General features: G+C 35.0%; 2 protein-coding genes across 3 annotated transcripts in view; one reads left to right on the top strand and one right to left on the bottom strand.

Moving 5' to 3' along the window:
- Positions 1–19,365, bottom strand: part of Sol1 — a 458,110-nt gene that overhangs the window by 131,015 nt on the left and 307,730 nt on the right. The gene's annotated exons all lie outside the window — the stretch shown is intronic.
- Positions 1,453–17,952, top strand: LOC141389738 (fatty acyl-CoA reductase wat-like). Its single transcript, XM_073961725.1, has 8 exons — positions 1,453–1,622; positions 1,805–1,917; positions 1,981–2,229; positions 2,341–2,602; positions 16,797–16,998; positions 17,065–17,307; positions 17,365–17,622; positions 17,683–17,952. The coding sequence occupies exons 1-8, from the start codon at positions 1,547–1,549 to the stop codon at positions 17,774–17,776; spliced, it is 1,497 nt and encodes a 498-aa protein (XP_073817826.1). The 5' UTR covers positions 1,453–1,546; the 3' UTR covers positions 17,777–17,952.

Here is a 19,365-nt window from a genome sequence, read left to right as displayed (position 1 = left end):
AAGCCTCAAGCTTCGCGGGACTTATGAATTGTAATATATTATTTATCCAAATAAAGCAATCTAAAAAAGAAAAAAAAAATCTATTCTATAGAAGCCTCTTACGGAGACCTTCTATTCTATAGAAGCCTGCTACGGAGACCTTCTATTCTATAGAAGCCTGCTACTGAGACCTTCTATTCAATAGAAGCCTCCAACGGAGACCTTATATTCTATAGAAGCCTCCTACGGAGACCTTCTTTTCTATAGAAGCCTCCTACGGATACCTTCTATTCTATAGAAGCCTCCCACGGAGATCTTCTATTCTATAGAAGCCTCATACGGAGACCTTCTCTACTATAGAAGCCTCCTACGGAGACCTTTCATTCTATAGAAACCTTCTACGGAGACCTTCTATTCTACAGAAGCCTCCTACGGAGACCTTCTATTCTATAGAAGCCTACTACGGAGACCTTCTATTCTATAGAAGCCTACTACGGAGACCTTATATTCTATAGAAGCCTCCTACGGAGACCTTCTATTCTATAGAAGCCTCCTACGGAGACCTTCTATTCTATAGAAGCCTCCTACGGAGACCTTCTATTCTATAGAAGCCTCCTACGGAGACCTTCTATTCTATAGAAGCCTCCTACGGAGACCTTCTATTCTATAGAAGCCTCCTACGGAGACCTTCTATTCTATAGAAGCCTCCTACGGGGACCTTCTATTCTATAGAAGCCTCCTACGGAGACCTTCTATTCTATATAAGCTTCCCCTGTTCGTTAGACGCCACATACCGAAGTCGTTTATTGTATGGGGACTAGACTGATTTTATTTTATAAAAAATGTAAAAAAATACATTTTATTTTACCGAAAAATGTGTACGTGTGACTACGGACTTACTTTCTTACAAAAAACTATCTATCGATATTAAATTTTTAAATAATAATCGATATTATCGATAGTGCCATCGATTTTTTGCCAGCTCTATTTAGAAAGCGCCAAATACTCCCATGATGTTACAAATTAATCGGTTAACTGAAAATGCTTTGTATTTCAAAACTGTAAATAAAAATCATGTAATATCTTGCAGTAGGATCCGCATTGCAGCAATAACTTTTTATGGCGACTTTGTGGTATAAATGGAATTAAGTAATGCTTAATACAAAGGCGTGGGTAGTGGAAATACAAAGAACTCATTTTCACATGAGCAAATATAAAACAGACATTATTTTTGTATATACCCTCTGCCTTGGACGAATTTCAGACAATTTGGAGACGATTTAACAATGTCCGTCCGTCTGTTTGTCTGGCTAGATCGCATGATAACAGTCGAACAAATTTTGGCAAAGCCGACTGATCCTTTTTTGACTTGTTTAATTTATCGAATAATACAATTGTTTTAATTCTGTTGCAATTTCACGGATTCGACTGTATATTCAAACCATAAATAAACGACAAAAACATATTTGTCTCTCAGTTGGTTAAGAAACATTTAACGGTGTACAAGCTCAGATAATTAAAAAAGAAAATATCAACATATCGTAAGGAATATTTTACTAAATACAAAATGGACACAGATATTCAACAATTTTTTCAAAATAAAACAATATTTGTTACGGGTGGAACAGGTTTTCTTGGTAAAGGTAATTTTTCTTTGATTAATCGCAAATTTTTGCCTATGATTCAAACATATAATTACAGACATGAACCCGGTAATTCGTTACCGTTAAAGTGTTTTTCATATGCAATAAGTATACAGTGGTGGTGATAATCAATCAATATTTATATTATAATTTTATTTTACTTTTTTTCCTAACTATCACAGTGCTAATTGAAAAGATTTTACGCTGTACTAAAGTAGGACGTATTTATGTGATATTACGACCTAAATCGGGACATGATATAGTTGAACGTTTTAATGATATTTTGAAATCACCAGTAAGTGTATTAAAATCTCTATAGATTATGTGTCACAAAATTTGTGACAATTTTCATTTTCAGTTATTTGAAAAGCTTAATACATCACGCCCCAAATTTATGGATCACATTACATTGATGGAAGGAGATTGTTCCCAAGAGAAGTTGGGTTTATCCAATGACGATTATCGAACATTAATTGAAAATGTTGAAGTGATAATGCATTGTGCTGCAACGGTTCAGTTTAATGAAACACTAAGTGTGGCCACACAGGTTAATGTTCAAGCTACAGTGGAGATTGTCCAGATGGCAAAAGAAATGAAGAATTTAAAGGTGAGTCGCTGGATTGAATGGCAATAATATTACTCACGAATTAATCGTTGTTATAAAAAGGGCATAACAACTTGGGCTACACAATAATTATTTTATTTTATATTTTTACAGTCCTTTGTTCACGTCTCTACGGTATTTGTTAATTGTACAACAATACACGGCGAAGAAGGATTTACTAAAGACAAGTTGAGCGTAACCAGTGAACAACTTTTAAATATGAAGAAATCATTAACCGCTGAACAATTCGATTCTTTAACGAAAAGATTTATAGGAAAATATCCCAACACATACACCTTCACTAAAGCTGTGGCGGAGGAATTTATTCAGACCCATGCTGAGTCATTGTCGATTTGTATATTACGACCTGCAGCAAGTAAGTAGTTTATATTACATTGTTAAATATTTCAGATTGATGGAATAGTTTAAGGGACTTAGAATTTGGAAAATGTGTTACTTATTTAATTCCTTAAGGATAGACACTAGAGTTGGGCAATATAGTTACTGGAGCGGATCGATCTTTCTAGTTCCATTTGCCAAAAGGAACTAGTTCCTTAATATAGTTCCATAGTTGCAAATAGTTCCGAGAGCGAAATAGTTCAATGAATCGTTCTATTTTCTTCCAAAGATGTCAATATGTCCCGGGCCACACTACAATAATTTCACAGAAATTTTGATATGAAATTATGCGTCTCCAGATCCATAGTAGAGTAAAATCATAAAATTGCTGTAGTGGGGAATTCGATTTAAGAACACCTAATTTCATGAAATTTTTCAATGAAATTCACGCTAGTGTGGACCGGGACTATATTGCTATACGTCTTTGTTTCTTCGTTCCAAATAGTTTCGAGACCGATATACATAGTTCAATGCATCTTTCTCGTTGCTCGTTCTTTTTATTTCCTTCATTCCAAATAGTTCCGAGAATTAAGTAGTTCAACGAATCTTTCTCTTTCTTTTTGTTTTCATCTTTTGGTGGATGAATTGACATAAAAATAAATAAATTTCAGCAATGTAACGAGGATGTGATTTACGTTTATTTAACAATGTGGCCGCATCTGAATGATGAAGGAACCGAACGTGAAAGATCGAAGAAAGAAAATGAGTTATATAAATGAAAGGAATTATATGCACGGCTGGAACTATATGAACTAAAGGAACTATATAAATGAAAGAGCCGGATATAGTTCCAATAGTTCCGGAATAGTTCCTTGGAACTAGTTCGTTCCGGAACAACACAAGTTTAGTAGACACAGATCAGTGTCATTTCCTAAGCTACACCAGACTCAATGAACGGACGGAGAACCACTTCATCTCTTCTCTATTTATGCATTAAAATACACAATAACTAGTTTGGTTTTAACATCCACCTTTTTTACCTTTTTACCTGTGGACACGTGGGTTAAGGACAGAGCTGGATATTTGAGGCGAGGGAAGAACTATACCGACTGTTCAACATCCGAAAATCCTCGGTGTTGCGTTTACTAATTTATTTAATTTCACAAAACATACCGCATATAACGGGTGATCCAGGTAGAGGTACTTTGTCATGCTGTCATGTTATTATACCCTCCACCAACCGAGTGTTTTTTCCACAGGCAGGTCAAGTTCGAATATGGACGACATAGGTCCACGTATAACGGTACCACCCGATTTATGGTATTTTGAGGATTTTATCTACATTTTTTGACCAAACTAGCTGAAATTTGACATTTGAGGTTCTTAATGGACTAGAAACTTCCCCACTAAAAATGTTCAGGATAGGTAAACGTTTTGGTATAGCCCCATATAACTGTACCTTCCGATTTAAGGTATTTTGAGTATTTATGCTACATTTTCCTAGCAAATCGGCTCTAAATTGGCATTAGGAGTTTCAAGAGATCAAAAAAATTCTGCACCAAAAATGGTGAACATAGGTCCACGTTTTGGTATTGCCCCCATATTACGGTACCACCCGATTTCTTGTATTTTGAGGATTTTAGCTAAATTTTTTCAGCGAACTACTTGTAATTTCACTTTTGGGGTTCCCATGTTTTGGTATAACCCCCATATAACGGTACCTCCCGATTTTCGGTATTTTGAGGATTTTAGCGAAAATTTTCACCGAACTACCTGTAATTTTACAGTTGAGGTTCCTAGTGATCACAAAACATCTGCACTAAACACTGTCAACATAGGACCATGTTTTGGTATAGCGGTACCTCCCGATTTTCGGTATTTTGAGGATTTCAGCTAAAATTTTTACCGAACTACCTGTAATTTGACAGTTGAGATTCCTAGTGATCACAAAACATCTCCACCAAAAACTGTCGGCATAGGTCCATGTTTTTGTATATCCCCCTATATAAATTGTCAACATAGGTCGATGTTATGGTATAGCCCGCATATAACGGCGCCTCCCCATTTGCGGTATTTTTCACAGAACTATCTGTAATTCGTAAAACTGTCTACATGTGTGTTGGTAGAGCCCCCATATAACGGTATCTCCCCATTTTCGGTTTTTTGGATCCTAGCTTTTTTGACCCAAGTATCTGCAATTCTACATTTGAGTTTCCCAGTGGTCACAAAACTTCTCCACCAAAAACATAGGTCCACACTTTAATTTAGCCCCATATAAGGTTCCCCACCGATTGAATACATTTTTATACCCTACACCACACTGTGGTAAGGGGTATTATGTCTTTGTGCATTTGTATGTAACATCTGTCTGTCCGTCTGTCCATGTATTTTTGTTCGCAACGTACAGGTCGCATTTTTTGTCCGATTCAGCTGAAAATTGGGGACTACAATTTTTTTAGGCATAGGAAGAACGCTATTGCTTTTGGTGAAAATCGGTTCAGATTTGGATATAGCTCCCAAATATATTTTCACCCGATTTCACGTATTTTCTGCACCAAAGACTCTATATACGTCCAATTTTGATGAAATTTTGAATGTGTGACTGAATTCGGTCTACGAGGGCAGTTCGGAAACTTCTTCACCTAGCACAAAAAGCGCGGTATAAACAGAAAAAAGTTAAGTGTTTTGGAAACTTCCATCTCTGTTATGAACACATGTTAAATTTTGTTTCGATCTGGCAACTCCTTCATATAGAAACAGGTGTTCAAAGAAGACGCATCCGCAATTTTTTACAATGGAAAAATTAGAAATGCGTGCTGTCATTAAATATTTACATAAAAAAGTTTATCGGGACAAGAAATTCATAATGATATGGTGAATGTGTTAGGTGAAAGTGCTCCTTCATATGCAACAGTAAAAAAATTGGGTTGCTGAATTTAAACGTGGTCGTACAAGCATTGAAAATGAACCAAAAACAGCAACAACAACAGAAATTGTAGCCAAAGTGCATGATATGGTATTAAATGATCGACGAATAAAAGTGCGTGAAATTGCTAATATCATGGCCATCTTAAATGATCGAGTCCATTTAATTTTGCATGAAGAACTACAGATGAAAAAGCTTTCTGCAAGATGGGTGCCGCATTTGTTAACAGTCGATCAAAAACGCATAAGAATGAACATTTCTCAAGCTTGTTTGGATCGTTTTAAGCGAAATAAAATGGATTTTAACGTCGTTTCATAACTGTTGATGAGACATGGATCCACCACTATACTCCAGAGACAAAAGAACAATCCAAACAATGGACTGAAGCTGGAGGAAGTGCCCCAAAGAAGGCAAAAACAATTCAATCGGCTGGTAAGGTTATTGCAACGGTTTTTTTGGGACTTCAAAGGTATTTTATTGATTGACTATCTGCAAAAGGGTAAAACAATAAATTCAGAGTACTATTGCAACGGTTTGGATCAATTAAATGTACAAATTCGACAAAAACGTCCTGGCTTACAAGACAAAAAAATAATTTTTCATCAAGACAACGCACCAGCGCACAAGAGTGTTTTAACAATGGCTAAAATCAACGAATTAAAGTACGAGTTGCTTGACCACCCACCTTATTCTCCTGATTTAGATCCCAGTGTCTTTTACTTGTTCCCAAATCTAAAAAAATTCCTTGCTGGCAAGCGTTTTACCCCAAATGAAGATGCAATTACAGTTGTAAAGCACTATTTTGAAGACCTTGAGGAAAAATATTTTAATCAAGGGATAGAATTGCTAGAAAAGCGTTGGACTAAGTGTATTGAAGTTTCAGGAGATTATATTGAAAAATAAAAATATTTTTGAAAAACTAACTATTCTCTTTTATTGATAGGCTAAGAAGTTTCCGAACCGCCCTCGTACAAATAAGTGTGCCAAATTATATCGAAATCGGTTCAGATTTGGATATAGCTCTCATATATATTTTCGGCTGATTTCACGTATTTTCTGTACCACACACGCTATATATCTCCGGTTTCTATGAAATTTGGAATATATGACTGAATTCGGTCTAGAAATAAATGTGCCGAATTATATCGAAATCGGTTCAGATTTGAATATGGTGGTCACATATTTTCGAACGATTTCACGTATTTGCTGCACCAAACACGCTATATACGTCAGATTTTGATGAAATTTGGAATGTTTGACTGAATTCGGTGTAGAAATAAGTGTCCCAAATTATATCAAATCGGTTCAGATTTGGATATAGCTCCCATATATATTTTCGCCCGATTTCACGTATTTTCTGTACCAAACACGCTATATATTTCCGATTTCGATGAACTTTAGAATGTGTGACTGAATTCGGTCTAAAAATAAATGTGCCAAATTATATCGAAATCGGTTCAGATTGGGATATAGCTCCCATATATATTTTCGGCCGATTTCGCGTATTTGCTGCACCAAACACGATATATAAGTCCGATTTCAATGATATTTTGAATGTGTGACTGAATTCGATCTGAAAATAAATGTGCCAAACTATATCGAAATCGGTTAAGATCTGGATATAGCTCCGATTTATATTTTACATATTCGCATTAGTGTATAGTCGGCCCCGCCCGACTTTGACCCTTTCCTTACTGGTTTATGATTTTTTTTACCTTATTTAGGTATGAGTGTCCGCCTAAAATTGTGGACAGGAGAGAAAATAATTATTCCGTTTTACTTCACAATATTTTATGGCGGAGGGTATAAAAATTTCGGCCCGGCCGAACTTAACACTTTTTCACTTGTTTTCTTTAAAAAAAAAGTTGGGAACCTCTAAATGAATCAACCGCTATAAAAGGAAAAATCCAAATCGAAATCAATGTCCTGAAAGCGATATCGGGTACTTCTTGGAGTAAGGACAAAGAAATACTGTCAGCGATATACAAGGACATCAGTCGCTCAATATTGAGTTGTGTAGCCCGCTGTACGGATATAATGTCTAAGTGACACCCGATAGGGAAATTTACAAGGGCTTCAGAACAGTGCGTTACGGATTGTTACCGAATGTGTACAGATGTCGAGGGCAGATGTGTACTCGTCTACACGAGTAGACGAGGATTCTGTCAATAAGACAACATAATGGTCACAATCCTGATCAAGGATATATATTAAGGTGAAGACTTTTCTACAACCTCATATCCTTCTATCATATTTTGATGAGTTGTTATTTAAGACTAGATAAAATTTTACATATAAGGTGATTCGATAAAGAAACTTCATGCACAGAATGAATGATTTTAAAATTTTAATTTATCAGAATTTTAGGCAAATTTTTAAGTTACTGTAAGCAGATATATATTGCTTCTTCCAGAAGCTGCAAGAATTTACACATTTTTATACTATAACAATTTTTTCTTTATGATATCAAAAAAATAGTAAAAATGTGTAGATTCTCGGAGTTCTGGAACAGACCAATATATTGGGTGACGTAGGGGATGAACGGTACCAAACAAGGGTCCTGACCGGCTTTAAAATGACAAAGCCCAGGATTTATCTTTGTACCTCTTCCATCTCAAGCTGGCACGCACCTCCCCGTGATGTCATGTGAGGTAACATGTGCCGCGCGTTCACCCATAATAACGATACAAAATTGGGTTGGGGGTTGGGCTGGTAACTCACACCGTCAAAACACAGCTTACTATGAAAAAAAAACAATGAAAAAGAAAAACAATGAAAAAGAAAAACATAGAAAAATGAGTTGACGACCTCCGCACACGTTTTAAGTACCATGATCTGCTAATCTGCACCTGGAATGTCAGGGGTCTCTACAGAGTAGTTGCAGTTTGCACATTAGCGGATGAACTTGGTAAGTACAAAGCTGATATTATCGCCTTACCGGAAGGGCGATGAAATCGGGAGACGTCAATATAGCAAACGATTTCGCAAAAGTTGGATTTATGGTATACTAGCTAAACCCGGTGCGCTTCGCTACCCCGGCTAAGATAAAATATAGTGGAATGCTATAATATAATAATAATTGTTCCACAAACATCCCATACGGGACAAGGGAGACTTCTCTCATAACAATGAGTGCACCCCGATTCATATTAGCTCAATGATATGGGACCTACTGTTTATCGCCGAGTCCGAACGGCGTGTCTGAAGACACCACTTTGTAGAGAAGTTTTACATGACTGAAATACTCAGGAAATGTCGCCAACATTACTGAGGGGTGTTTTGCCACCGTTGAAAATTTTGATGTTGACTGGCCGGGGAGTCGAACCCACGACCTTCAGCGTGCAAGTCGGGTGTGCATACCATTGCACCACGGTGGCACCCGGAATGCTATAATTGTATTAACTTTTTTATATTTTAACGTTTAAATGTAGGAGAGCCCATTCATGGCTGTCATGGAGCTACTATGGTATTTTTGTATGTTTCAGTGGGTAACACTCCTCCTAAAGCCTTATAATCTTACACTATTAATTTCTCTTTATTTCTACAGATTGTATTTAGATCTAATTGACTTAATTAATTTAAGAATAGAACCAGGTTTGAAAATCTTAAGTTTGAGGATAGTTTTAATTTCTTTTATATGTACAGGGGACTTATGTTTTCCAGGTCATATACATATTAACATATTGTGATATCTTAAATTACTCTTAGAATAACTCTCACTTTTATTTATTATTTTTACACAAATAATGATTTAGATATATCATAATAAAAAAATATTCTTAAGAAGTCTCTCAAATACATATGTATATGATATCTAATAGCTGTAGACTTGGTCTATTCCTTCCCAACTATATGTACTTCTGTATATAATGATGACTTCTACTGACTTCTGAGTTTCTTCAAAATTTAATTGAAATTGGACATACGTATCAAAAACATGAAATCGACCGAAAATATATATGAGAGCCATATTCCGATATGAACCGATATAATTTGGCATATTCCCTTTTAGACCAAATCCCGTCTCACATTCCAAATTTCATTGAAATTAAACATACATACATAGCGCGTTTGGTGTATAAAATACAGGAAATCGTCCGAAAATATATATGAGAGCTATATTAAAAACTTAACCGATTTCGATATAACTTGGCACATGTATTTCTGGAACAAATTCCTTAACACATTCCAAATTTCAGCAAACTTAGTCATATATAGCGTGATTGGTGCATCAAATACCTCAAATCGGTCGAAAATATATATGGGATCTAATTGTCGAAAAAATAAGGCACAAATGTATAAATAATTCGCACTTGCTTTTTTTAATATTTTTCCAAGGCATATTTATACAAGGTAGAAGTGACAATCAGCTGTATTCTTACTTTTTTGTAAATTTAGTTTTCAAAATGTAATAGGGTCTACTCATGAAATTTGAAACTTCGAAATTTGCGACCATAAAATTCTTCTTTTCACCGTAAACGTGTAATAACAATGACCTACGACAGTTCTGTATGCTTTATATTTACATTTTGATTCAAATTTGTTCTATTTTGGAGAATTTTCAAAACGTATTTATGTTTTTCCTGAACAAATTTTTGGAACGACCCTATTATTCAATATTTATCTTTGACAATTAGTTTTCAATAACAACAATGTTGTTTTTGTAAATTTTTAGTTGTTGTAATTCATGCATTTACTTTATATGAATATTCCTTGATATTCTTCGTATAAATGCAGCATCCAGTTATAGAATACAGTGTTGATGGACTGAACATATTCGTACATATTACTCATATTATTCCGGAATTAAAAGGGAACACAAAGGAAATATACAAATTTGCCTCTTCTTCTTTCTAACAAAAAAGAGAGAGACAAAGAGAGGGAGAGAGAAAATACGAAAAGTCAAAAATAAAAAAACACAGAGAAACAAAAATTGTTTTTTTCACATTATGGTTTTAAACTGACTACAAATAGGCAAAAAAAATAGTTTATTATCAGTCGAAAAGTTATCTGGCGTTGGACAATACTGACTACTCAGGCGCTCATCGCCTTGTAAAATTAGTCAGTTGGCATAAGGGAAAATAATCGATAAAATGCCACTTATGTTTAAAAAAAGCTAGCTTTATGTGAGCTTTAAATCGGCCACAGTCCCTACAGGGTTATGTCTAGACCAAATTCTGTCACACATATCAAAACTCAGCGATATTGGACATATACAGCGTGTTTGGTGAATCAAATACAGGAAATCGGCCGAAAATATATATAGGAGCTATATTTAAATCTGAACCGATTTCGATACAATTTGGCACATTTATGTCTAGACCAAATTCCGCCACACATTCCAAAATTCAGAGAAATTGGACATATATAGCGTGTCCTGTGCATCAAATACAGGATATCTGCAGAATATATATATATGGGGGCTATATTCATATCTGAACCGATTTCGATATAATTTAGAACAAATTCCGTCACACATTCCAAATTTCTTTGAAATTGGACATACATAGCGTTTTTGGTACATAAAATAGGAAAAATATATATGGGAGCTATATCCAAATCCGAACCGATTTCGATATAATTTGGCACATTTATGTCTAGACCAAATTCCGTTACACATTCCAAATTTCAGCGAAATTGGACATATATAGCGTGTTTGGTGCATAAAATACAGAAAATCGGCCGAAAATATATATGGGTGCTATATTCAAATCTGAACCGATTTCGATATAATTTGGCACATTTATTTCTAGACCAAGTTCTGTAACACATTCCAAATTTCAGCGAATTTGAACATATATAGCGTGTTTTGTGCAACAAATACGGGAAATCGGCCGAAAATATATATGGGAGCTATATCCAAATCTCAATCGATTTCGATATAATTTGGTACATATATTTCTAGACCAAGTTCCATCACACATTCAAAATTTTAATGCAATTGGACATTAATAGCGTGTTTGGTGCATAAAATAAGAAAATCGGATGAAAACATATGTATGTGGGAGCAATATCCAAATTTGAACCAATTTGAATATAATTCGGTAAATTTATTTCTACATCAAATTCCGTCATACATAAAAAATTTGGGGATTGTATATGTAACAGTTCTAAAGATATTTGCATACAAAATCTAAATTTTTTGGAGGTACCTCCGGTTTTGATGCTATATCTCCAGATCAACGCGGAATTTCAAAAAATGACATAGCCTATTTTCATTTCAGGCGATGTAGGAATGTACCTTAAAAATTGCGGGAACATCTGTTCAGCGGTTTTTGCGTCTATAAGGCACAAACAAACAAACAGACAAACAAATTTCAATTTTATGTATATATAGATAGGAGGCTTAAAAGCCTCACCTTCAGTTTCACTCCGGTTGAGAGCATTGCCACAATCCGTATAAAAGCTAAGTTTTTTAACATCAGTCTCATCTGCACCCATGCCCCGACCGAAGAGAAAAATGAACAGACCAAGGATATATTCTACGAACGCCTAGAGAGAGCATATGACCGCTGTCCTGGCCATGACATTAAGATTGTTGTAGGAGATTTTAATGCTAAAATTGGAATGGAAAATATTATTAGTCCCACACAGGACGGAAGCTGGATGTCGAGAAGTTGCACACACAACAGATAGCACAGCCTACTGTGCTCAACTGACCCGCATGTTGGATGACGGCACTCATTGTCCCGATAATGTGATAGCGCAGTGGCAAATAATGGACCACTCTTTTTAGCGGATTTTGAAACTACAATGTTCATAGATGAGAAAAATCAAAAAACTAAGAAAATCGCCGGAGCGCTCTTTAAATAAATCGCGATTCAATTTGACATTTTTAAGGGTTTTTTAGGTTTTCACTATTTTGCTTGGAAACCGCAAGTCCTATTGATATGGGACTAAAGAAGATGTTGTAGATATGAAAATTCTCTATAATAGCTCATTTAGACTAGCCATAAATCCTCGACTGGATTTAATAAATCCACTACAAATCTCATTGCATTTAGATATACATTTTGGAGGATTTAAATGGCAGTCAGCTGATTTTTGTTCATAGCACAATTACCAAGGTAGATGCATCATCCCATCTGATCGAATTTGAAACGTCAAAAGAATTTGTTGTAAATTGAATTCGTCTCAAAAAACATACTTCAAATTACAAATTTATTGTTTAATACTGAAAATGTTTGCACATTATGCTACTAATGATAACTAAAGAGCAAATAAAGAATTATTTTATCGCTGTTTGCCCATCTAAAATAAATAAACGAATTATTTTATCGTTTAGACATCGCAAATATTAGTCTTGGTTGATTAAAATCAACTTTGTACATCGAAACAAATTTAATTTTTCCGCCTTGTTTACAAATTTTTACATTTTAAATTATTTTTAGTGCAGCAATTCACCGATGCATCTACCTTGTTTCTTGTGCCAGCTTGCAACTTTTTGTATTTTCTAGCAACATGTTGCAAAAAACAGAGTTGTATACGAGGATTTATGCCAGATTTAAAACAAATCCACTCAGTACGAGGATTTATTTTTGTATGGGAAATCTGGTAGATTTTGGGTGGATTTAGCAAATAAAACCTGATAATGTGCTAAATCCGGCTAATGAAGTGATATCTAAATGGGATATAAGATTGAGTTTCATGATGTCTTCGTAGTTTTTACCGTTATTGAGATATAGAAGTTCAAATTAGGAGAATGGATTGACTATATCGCCTTCTTGTAAAACAATGTACAGTGCACCTTAACTAACTTTAAATGAAAACCGTTTACACCAGGGAAGTTTTTGCAAATTTTGAAACAGCTATACTTATAGATGAAAAAATCCAAAAACAAGAAAAAATCGCTGGACGGATTTTTTAAAAAATCGCGATCAAAGTTCACATTTTTAGGTTTATTTTATGTTTTCGCAATTTTGCTTGGAGACTGCAAGCCCTATTGAAATGGGACTAAAAAAATGTTTTAGCAGCGAAAATTCTGTACAAGATTGGCTGATTGGTATTTCCCTAGGTTTTACCATTTTTAAGATATAGAGGTTCAGATCAAACTTTCAGATTTTTTTCATAGGTTTTCAGGATTTAGCTTGAAAACTGCAAATCCTTCGAAATGGGACTAAAGAATAAGTTGTTGCTGTAAAAATTCTCTACAAATTTTCGTAATTTTTTCCTAAGTTTTACCGTTTTTGAGATATATAACTTTAAGTTGGGAAATTACAGTCATGACATTGTTTTATAAGGAGGCGATACATCTTTGAGCTTCTATATCTCAATAACGGTAAAAACTACGAAGATATCATAAAACTTTATCTTGTAGAGAATTTTCATAGCTACAACATTTTCTTTAGTCCCATTTCGTAAGGACTTGCGGTTTCCAAGCAAAATCGTGAAAATCTAAAAAACCCTAAAAAATTTCAACTTGAATCGCGATTTATTTAAAAAGCGCTCCGGCGATTTTTGTTAGTTCTTTGATTTTTCTCACGAACATTGTAGTTTCAGAATCCGCAAAAACTTCCCAGGTGTAAGCACATTCCATTTAAATTTGATTCAAGAGCACCGTGTCTATGGGGGCTACATCGAAACGTGGACCTATACGACGAATTCCAGTCAAATAGGCTTTTACCTCCAACAAGCCATTTCGGTGGGCTGCTGTGGCCACAACCTTGAAAATACCGAAAATCGGGAGGTACCGCTCAAATTTCATATGGAACGTTTAATACCCCTATTGCAAGTTTTGTACCCCCAACGAAGACTAAGCACACAATTTCAGACATTTCGGTGTGATAATGGCTAAGGCTAAAACCTTCAAAATACCGAAAATCGGGTGTACAGTTTTATGGGGGCTATACAGGCGTGGATATATACCAACAAATTTCATATGGAACGTTTAGTAACCCAAATGATGACCAAATACCAAGTTTCAGCTATTTCGGAGGAATATTGAGGCCACATCCTTCAAAATACCAGAAATTGGAAGGTACTGCTCTATGGGGGCTATACTAAGGCGTGGCCCTCTACCGACAAATTTCATATGGAATGTTTAATACCCCAAATGAAGACCAAATTCCAAATTTCAACCATTTTGGTGGATTATTGTGGCCAAAACCTTTAAAATACCGAAAATCGGGAGGTACCGTTCTATGGGGGCTATATGAAGGCGTGGACCTGTACCGGCAAGTTTCCGGTGGAATGTTTTATACCCCCAACGAAGAATAAATTCCAAATTTCAGCCATTTCTGGGAAATATTGAGGCCACAATCTTGGAAACACCGAAAATCGGAGGAACGTTATATGAAGGCGTGGACCTATACCGACAAATTTGATATGGAACGTTTAATACCCCAAATGAATACCAACTACCAAATTTCAACGAAGACTAAGTACCAAATTTCAGCCATTTCGGGGTGATAATGAGGCTAAAACTTTTAAAATTCCGAAACTCAGTAGGTGCCGTTCTATGAGGGTGGTACCGTGGACCGCTAAAGCCCATTTGCAATACCAAACATTCTAGGGGTAATAGAAACTTCTATACCAAATTACAAAGCTCTATCGTAAAAATTGCAAGCTCTATCTTGATTTCAACAGACGGATGGACAGACGGACATTGTTATATCGACATAGAATTTTACCCTGATCAAGAATATATGTACATTAGGCCGGGTCGATTTGTATGGAAGGAAAAAAGTGATGGGCGCCTGGAGTTTCTGATTCTTGGGATTGTACTGAGCAAAAATGTCCACTAGACCTTATGTCTAAAGTGAAAATCGAGCCCCCGGATTTTGGCTTGAAATTTTTTTCAAGGATATTTTGGCCAAACCATATCTCAGAAACTTGACCTATCCTGAAATTTTCCTTTTGCGTTCTTAGTACACTCACCAAGGGCTTTCATCTCCAAAAGGAAATTTCCAGCCACTGACTTTGAGTCAAATTTTGTAGCACAGTGTAATTTATTGATATTTTCCGAAAAATGTGCACTTTCTGGGGACAATAACTGCCCGAAGGAGAGTTCCAATGCTTTTGCGATGTACTAGAGAGTTCTTAATTATTGTCTTGGCTACAATTTTTGTCTTTGTGTTGGATCGAAAATCTCAGTGGTTTGGCTGTTACATATGAGCTAAAATATCCAAAAAAAAACCTTGAAAAGAAACTTCAAGTCAAAATCCGGGGGCTCGATTTTCACCGTAGACATATGGTCTAGTGGACTTTTTTGCTCAGTACAATCCCAATAATCAGAAAATCCAGGCGCCCGTGGTGGTGTTCAAATCGCCCCACCCTAATGTGTTACAAACGGAATGACAAATTTAATTATACCCTCCATATTAATGTGGAGGGTATAAACATGTTAGCAGAGTGTTAAACACCAGACCCAAGGGTATGGTGTTGGTACATTATCCTGCAAAGATGATAAAAGGGATCTGATATAGATAGCGTACTGAGGATCTGGAAGGAGCATTTCATGAAGCTCTTAGTATCGAATACAGGCGGCGATAAAGATATCCCAGAATCAATCGCAAATGACGACGTTGAAGCCAAAGCGAGGTTATGAGAGCAATTAATCGGTTGAAATACAATAAAGCAGCAGGAGCTGATGGACTTCCCACCAAAATGTTCAAGATCGGTGGCGAAATGCTTATAAGGAGTATGCATCAGTTAATTTGCGCAATTTGCAGGAAGTCGACAAGATGGTTTTTGCAAATTACAGTGGTCACAAAACTTTTAGCTAAATTTTTTTTGTCCGAACTACTTGTTATTTGACATTTGAAGCGGTCACAAAACTTCTTTGTCAACAATTGTAAACATATGTACGTCCATGTTTTGGTATAGCTCTCATATAACTGTACCTCCCGATTTTAATTATTTTGAGAATTTTAGCTACACTTTTCGACTGAACTATCCGTTATTTGACAACTGAGGATTCCACGATAAATTGTCAGCATAGGTCCATGTTTTAATATACATGCATATGTTTTTAGCTACATGCATATGTTGACAAAACTATCTGCAAGTTGCCATTTGATGTTCCCAGTGATCACAAGACTTATCCATAAAAAAATAGTCAAACTTTCATATAACACGATTTAAGACATTTTTAGATACATTATCTGGCCTAATTTAGACATTTGGGTATCCGAGTTTTTCGACCTTTCCACCTAAAAATGTGGTCAGGAAAAGAAACTAACTATTCCATTCTATTACAGAATATTTTATTTATTTTTATGCCACGTTATTGGAGTGTGTTGAATCCCCTTCGATTTACATCAAAGACGTGAATATATTTATTACTATGATCCTTGTTTCTTTTCAGTCACTTCATCATCAGAAGAACCATTTGCCGGTTGGATAGACAATATCCAAGGAGCAACAGGTGCAACATATTGTATTTTAATGGGAGCATTGAGAGTGGTAAATTTGACCTATGAGAGACGGGCACCAATAGTACCGGTTGATTACTGTGCCAACATTATGCTGGCAGCTGCATGGTATACAGCATCATCGGATAAATCCCGGTACATTCATATCTTACCAAATATTATATTTTTTATTACAACAATTTGTTTTCCCGTGATTTTAAGATTTACCAAAGGTCCAACTATTTACAATTTCACAACTGATGAATCAAATTTAATGACATGGGGACGATATATAAACTTATATTTAAACTACAATCTTCTAATGCCATATTCAAAAGTAATTTGGTATCCTACGGTAACAATGATTTCTAATCATTTTTTATATCGCCTAACGGTATACATATATCAAACAATTCCCGCTTACGTTATGGATATGATTTGCAGATTGCAAGGTTCAAAGATGATGTAAGGGTAATAGTTTTTTTTTTGTTAGATTTTGATTAATCGTTCTTATATTTCCAGCCTAGTTAAACTGAATCGAAGAATATCTCGTTTGACCGATGCTTTGAGATATTTTTTGACATATGATTTTACATTCGATACAATGAACACAAGGCATCTGTGGGAATCAATGTCATTTGAGGATAAAAAACTATTCAATTTTGATATGATTTCATTAGAATGGAATGAGTATTTTCAAAATAACACAAAGGGTTTAAGACTTTTTGTAGCTAAAGAGGAGCCGGCAACAATTCCCGCAGCTAGAAGTTCATTAAAAAGGTAAGAATATCAGTATGAAGAGAATAACAGAGTTATGTGCTGATAATATATATTTTACAGATTTCGAATCTATCACCTTGTAATAAAATCATTCGTATACATGGCTCTGTTATGGATGGCGAAAACTATATTTTTCGTATTTTGGAAAAAATGAAAGAAGTAAGATTACCCGCTCTTCAACTTTTAATATAACGATAATCACGTGCCAATAAAATTTTGAAGTTTTTATATTCACAAATGTGTATGTATATGTTTTATATATTGATTAGATATACATATAAGTATATGTATTTTTATATTAAGAAATACATTTGATGCCACTTTTTTAAATATTGTCTTTTTGTTGGTAGTTCAAATGATGTTTTGTTCCAGAACTAGAAAGTTTTTACAATTTTTGCCGATTTTGTAACTTTTTGCGGAAAAACATCTTTTCGTACTACAAAAAGTTGTAAACTGTTCACTTCTCGTTAAACTAAAATAGCGCTGAATATATTTTATATTTTATAATGCAAATTTTATATTTCATACTTTATACTTTTTTTAGTTTGTTGTTTATGTTTTTTTTTATATTTTATATGTTATATTTTTTATTTTATGTTTCATATTTTATATTTTTAATTTTATCATTTTTTATTTTTAAAGTAAGCCCAGCTTAATAACAGATTTGTTGTTTTCAAATTTGAAAAACAACAAGTTTTTAAAGTGGGTGTAGCTAAAATTGATTTACTTTAGGGTAGGACACAGAATACTAGTTTCGTCCAACGCCACTTTGACTCATCAGTTCTCTTATTTCTTTGCATTGAAGTAAAGAACTCTTCCCCAATTTTATGATGACTCAAGAATAAATGTGACCGACAAATTCGTTTAAATGCGAATTCAACAGAAACATTCAAAAACTCTCGTAGCCGCATATGCAAACCAAATTAATTTTATTTTTTATATTTTATATGTTATATTTTTATACCCTATACCACAATGTGGAAAAGGGTATTATGTGTTTGTTTTGGTAAAAATTCATGTAACACCGCGAAATATTCGTCGGAGACCCCCAATGTGGTATGCCAATCTTCATATCTCGACGAGATAAAGCGATTTTGAGATGTGTGTCCGTCCGTCCGTCTGTCCATTATAAATTGTAAACACGCTCCAGGCCGCAATTATGGACCGATCGTCACGAAATTTTGTATGGAGGTCGGGTTCAGATCAGAATAGATCCCTATTCTTATTGGCGATGATCGTGAAATATTTAGCGGGTGAAATGGACCAAAAACATAATATTTATCCAATTTTCTAGCGGCTCTGTAGGTCTCAATAATAGTCCGATCAACGAGCAATTTTAAATGAGGTAAGAGTATATCACAAAGGAGAAGCCTGCAATTTTAGATGGCGATCGGATAACATTTAGAGGGTTAAATGGACCAAAACTTTTGTGTGAAAATTGTGAAAATTTTTAATATACAGCCTATATCTTAATTCCTGGAAGTGACATTCCGGACAAGTGAGATATACGTGAAAGTAGAACGCTTGACCTTTCAATTGATGCCAATTATGTTGGTGTGCATGATCAGATAACAGAGTTACAGCCTAATATATTCCGTTAATTGTTTGTAGTGTAATAATAAACTCGCTAGAAGTCGCAATTATACATCAATAGTCACGAAATTTTGCACCGGGTAAGAGTATAGGTCGAAAAAGATGCCTACAATTTTGTATGAAAAATATAAAAATTTTATTTTTGGTCGA

The sequence above is a fragment of the Musca autumnalis genome, unplaced genomic scaffold (assembly GCF_047663935.1).
Source record: "Musca autumnalis isolate F117 unplaced genomic scaffold, ASM4766393v1 scaffold_1, whole genome shotgun sequence".
Taxonomy (NCBI): Eukaryota; Metazoa; Arthropoda; class Insecta; order Diptera; family Muscidae; genus Musca; species Musca autumnalis.
The sequence above is the reverse complement of the archived record's forward strand: the minus strand, read 5'-3'. Positions and strand labels throughout refer to the sequence as shown.

Bases quoted from the DNA above. Each gene is read 5' to 3' on its own strand.
- LOC141389738 (XM_073961725.1), top strand. From the start codon at position 1,547: ATGGACACAGATATTCAACAATTTTTTCAAAATAAAACAATATTTGTT. The intron at 2,230-2,340 runs GTGAGTCGCTGG...ATATTTTTACAG, and splicing joins AAGAAATGAAGAATTTAAAG to TCCTTTGTTCACGTCTCTAC. The intron at 17,623-17,682 runs GTAAGAATATCA...TATATTTTACAG, and splicing joins GCTAGAAGTTCATTAAAAAG to ATTTCGAATCTATCACCTTG.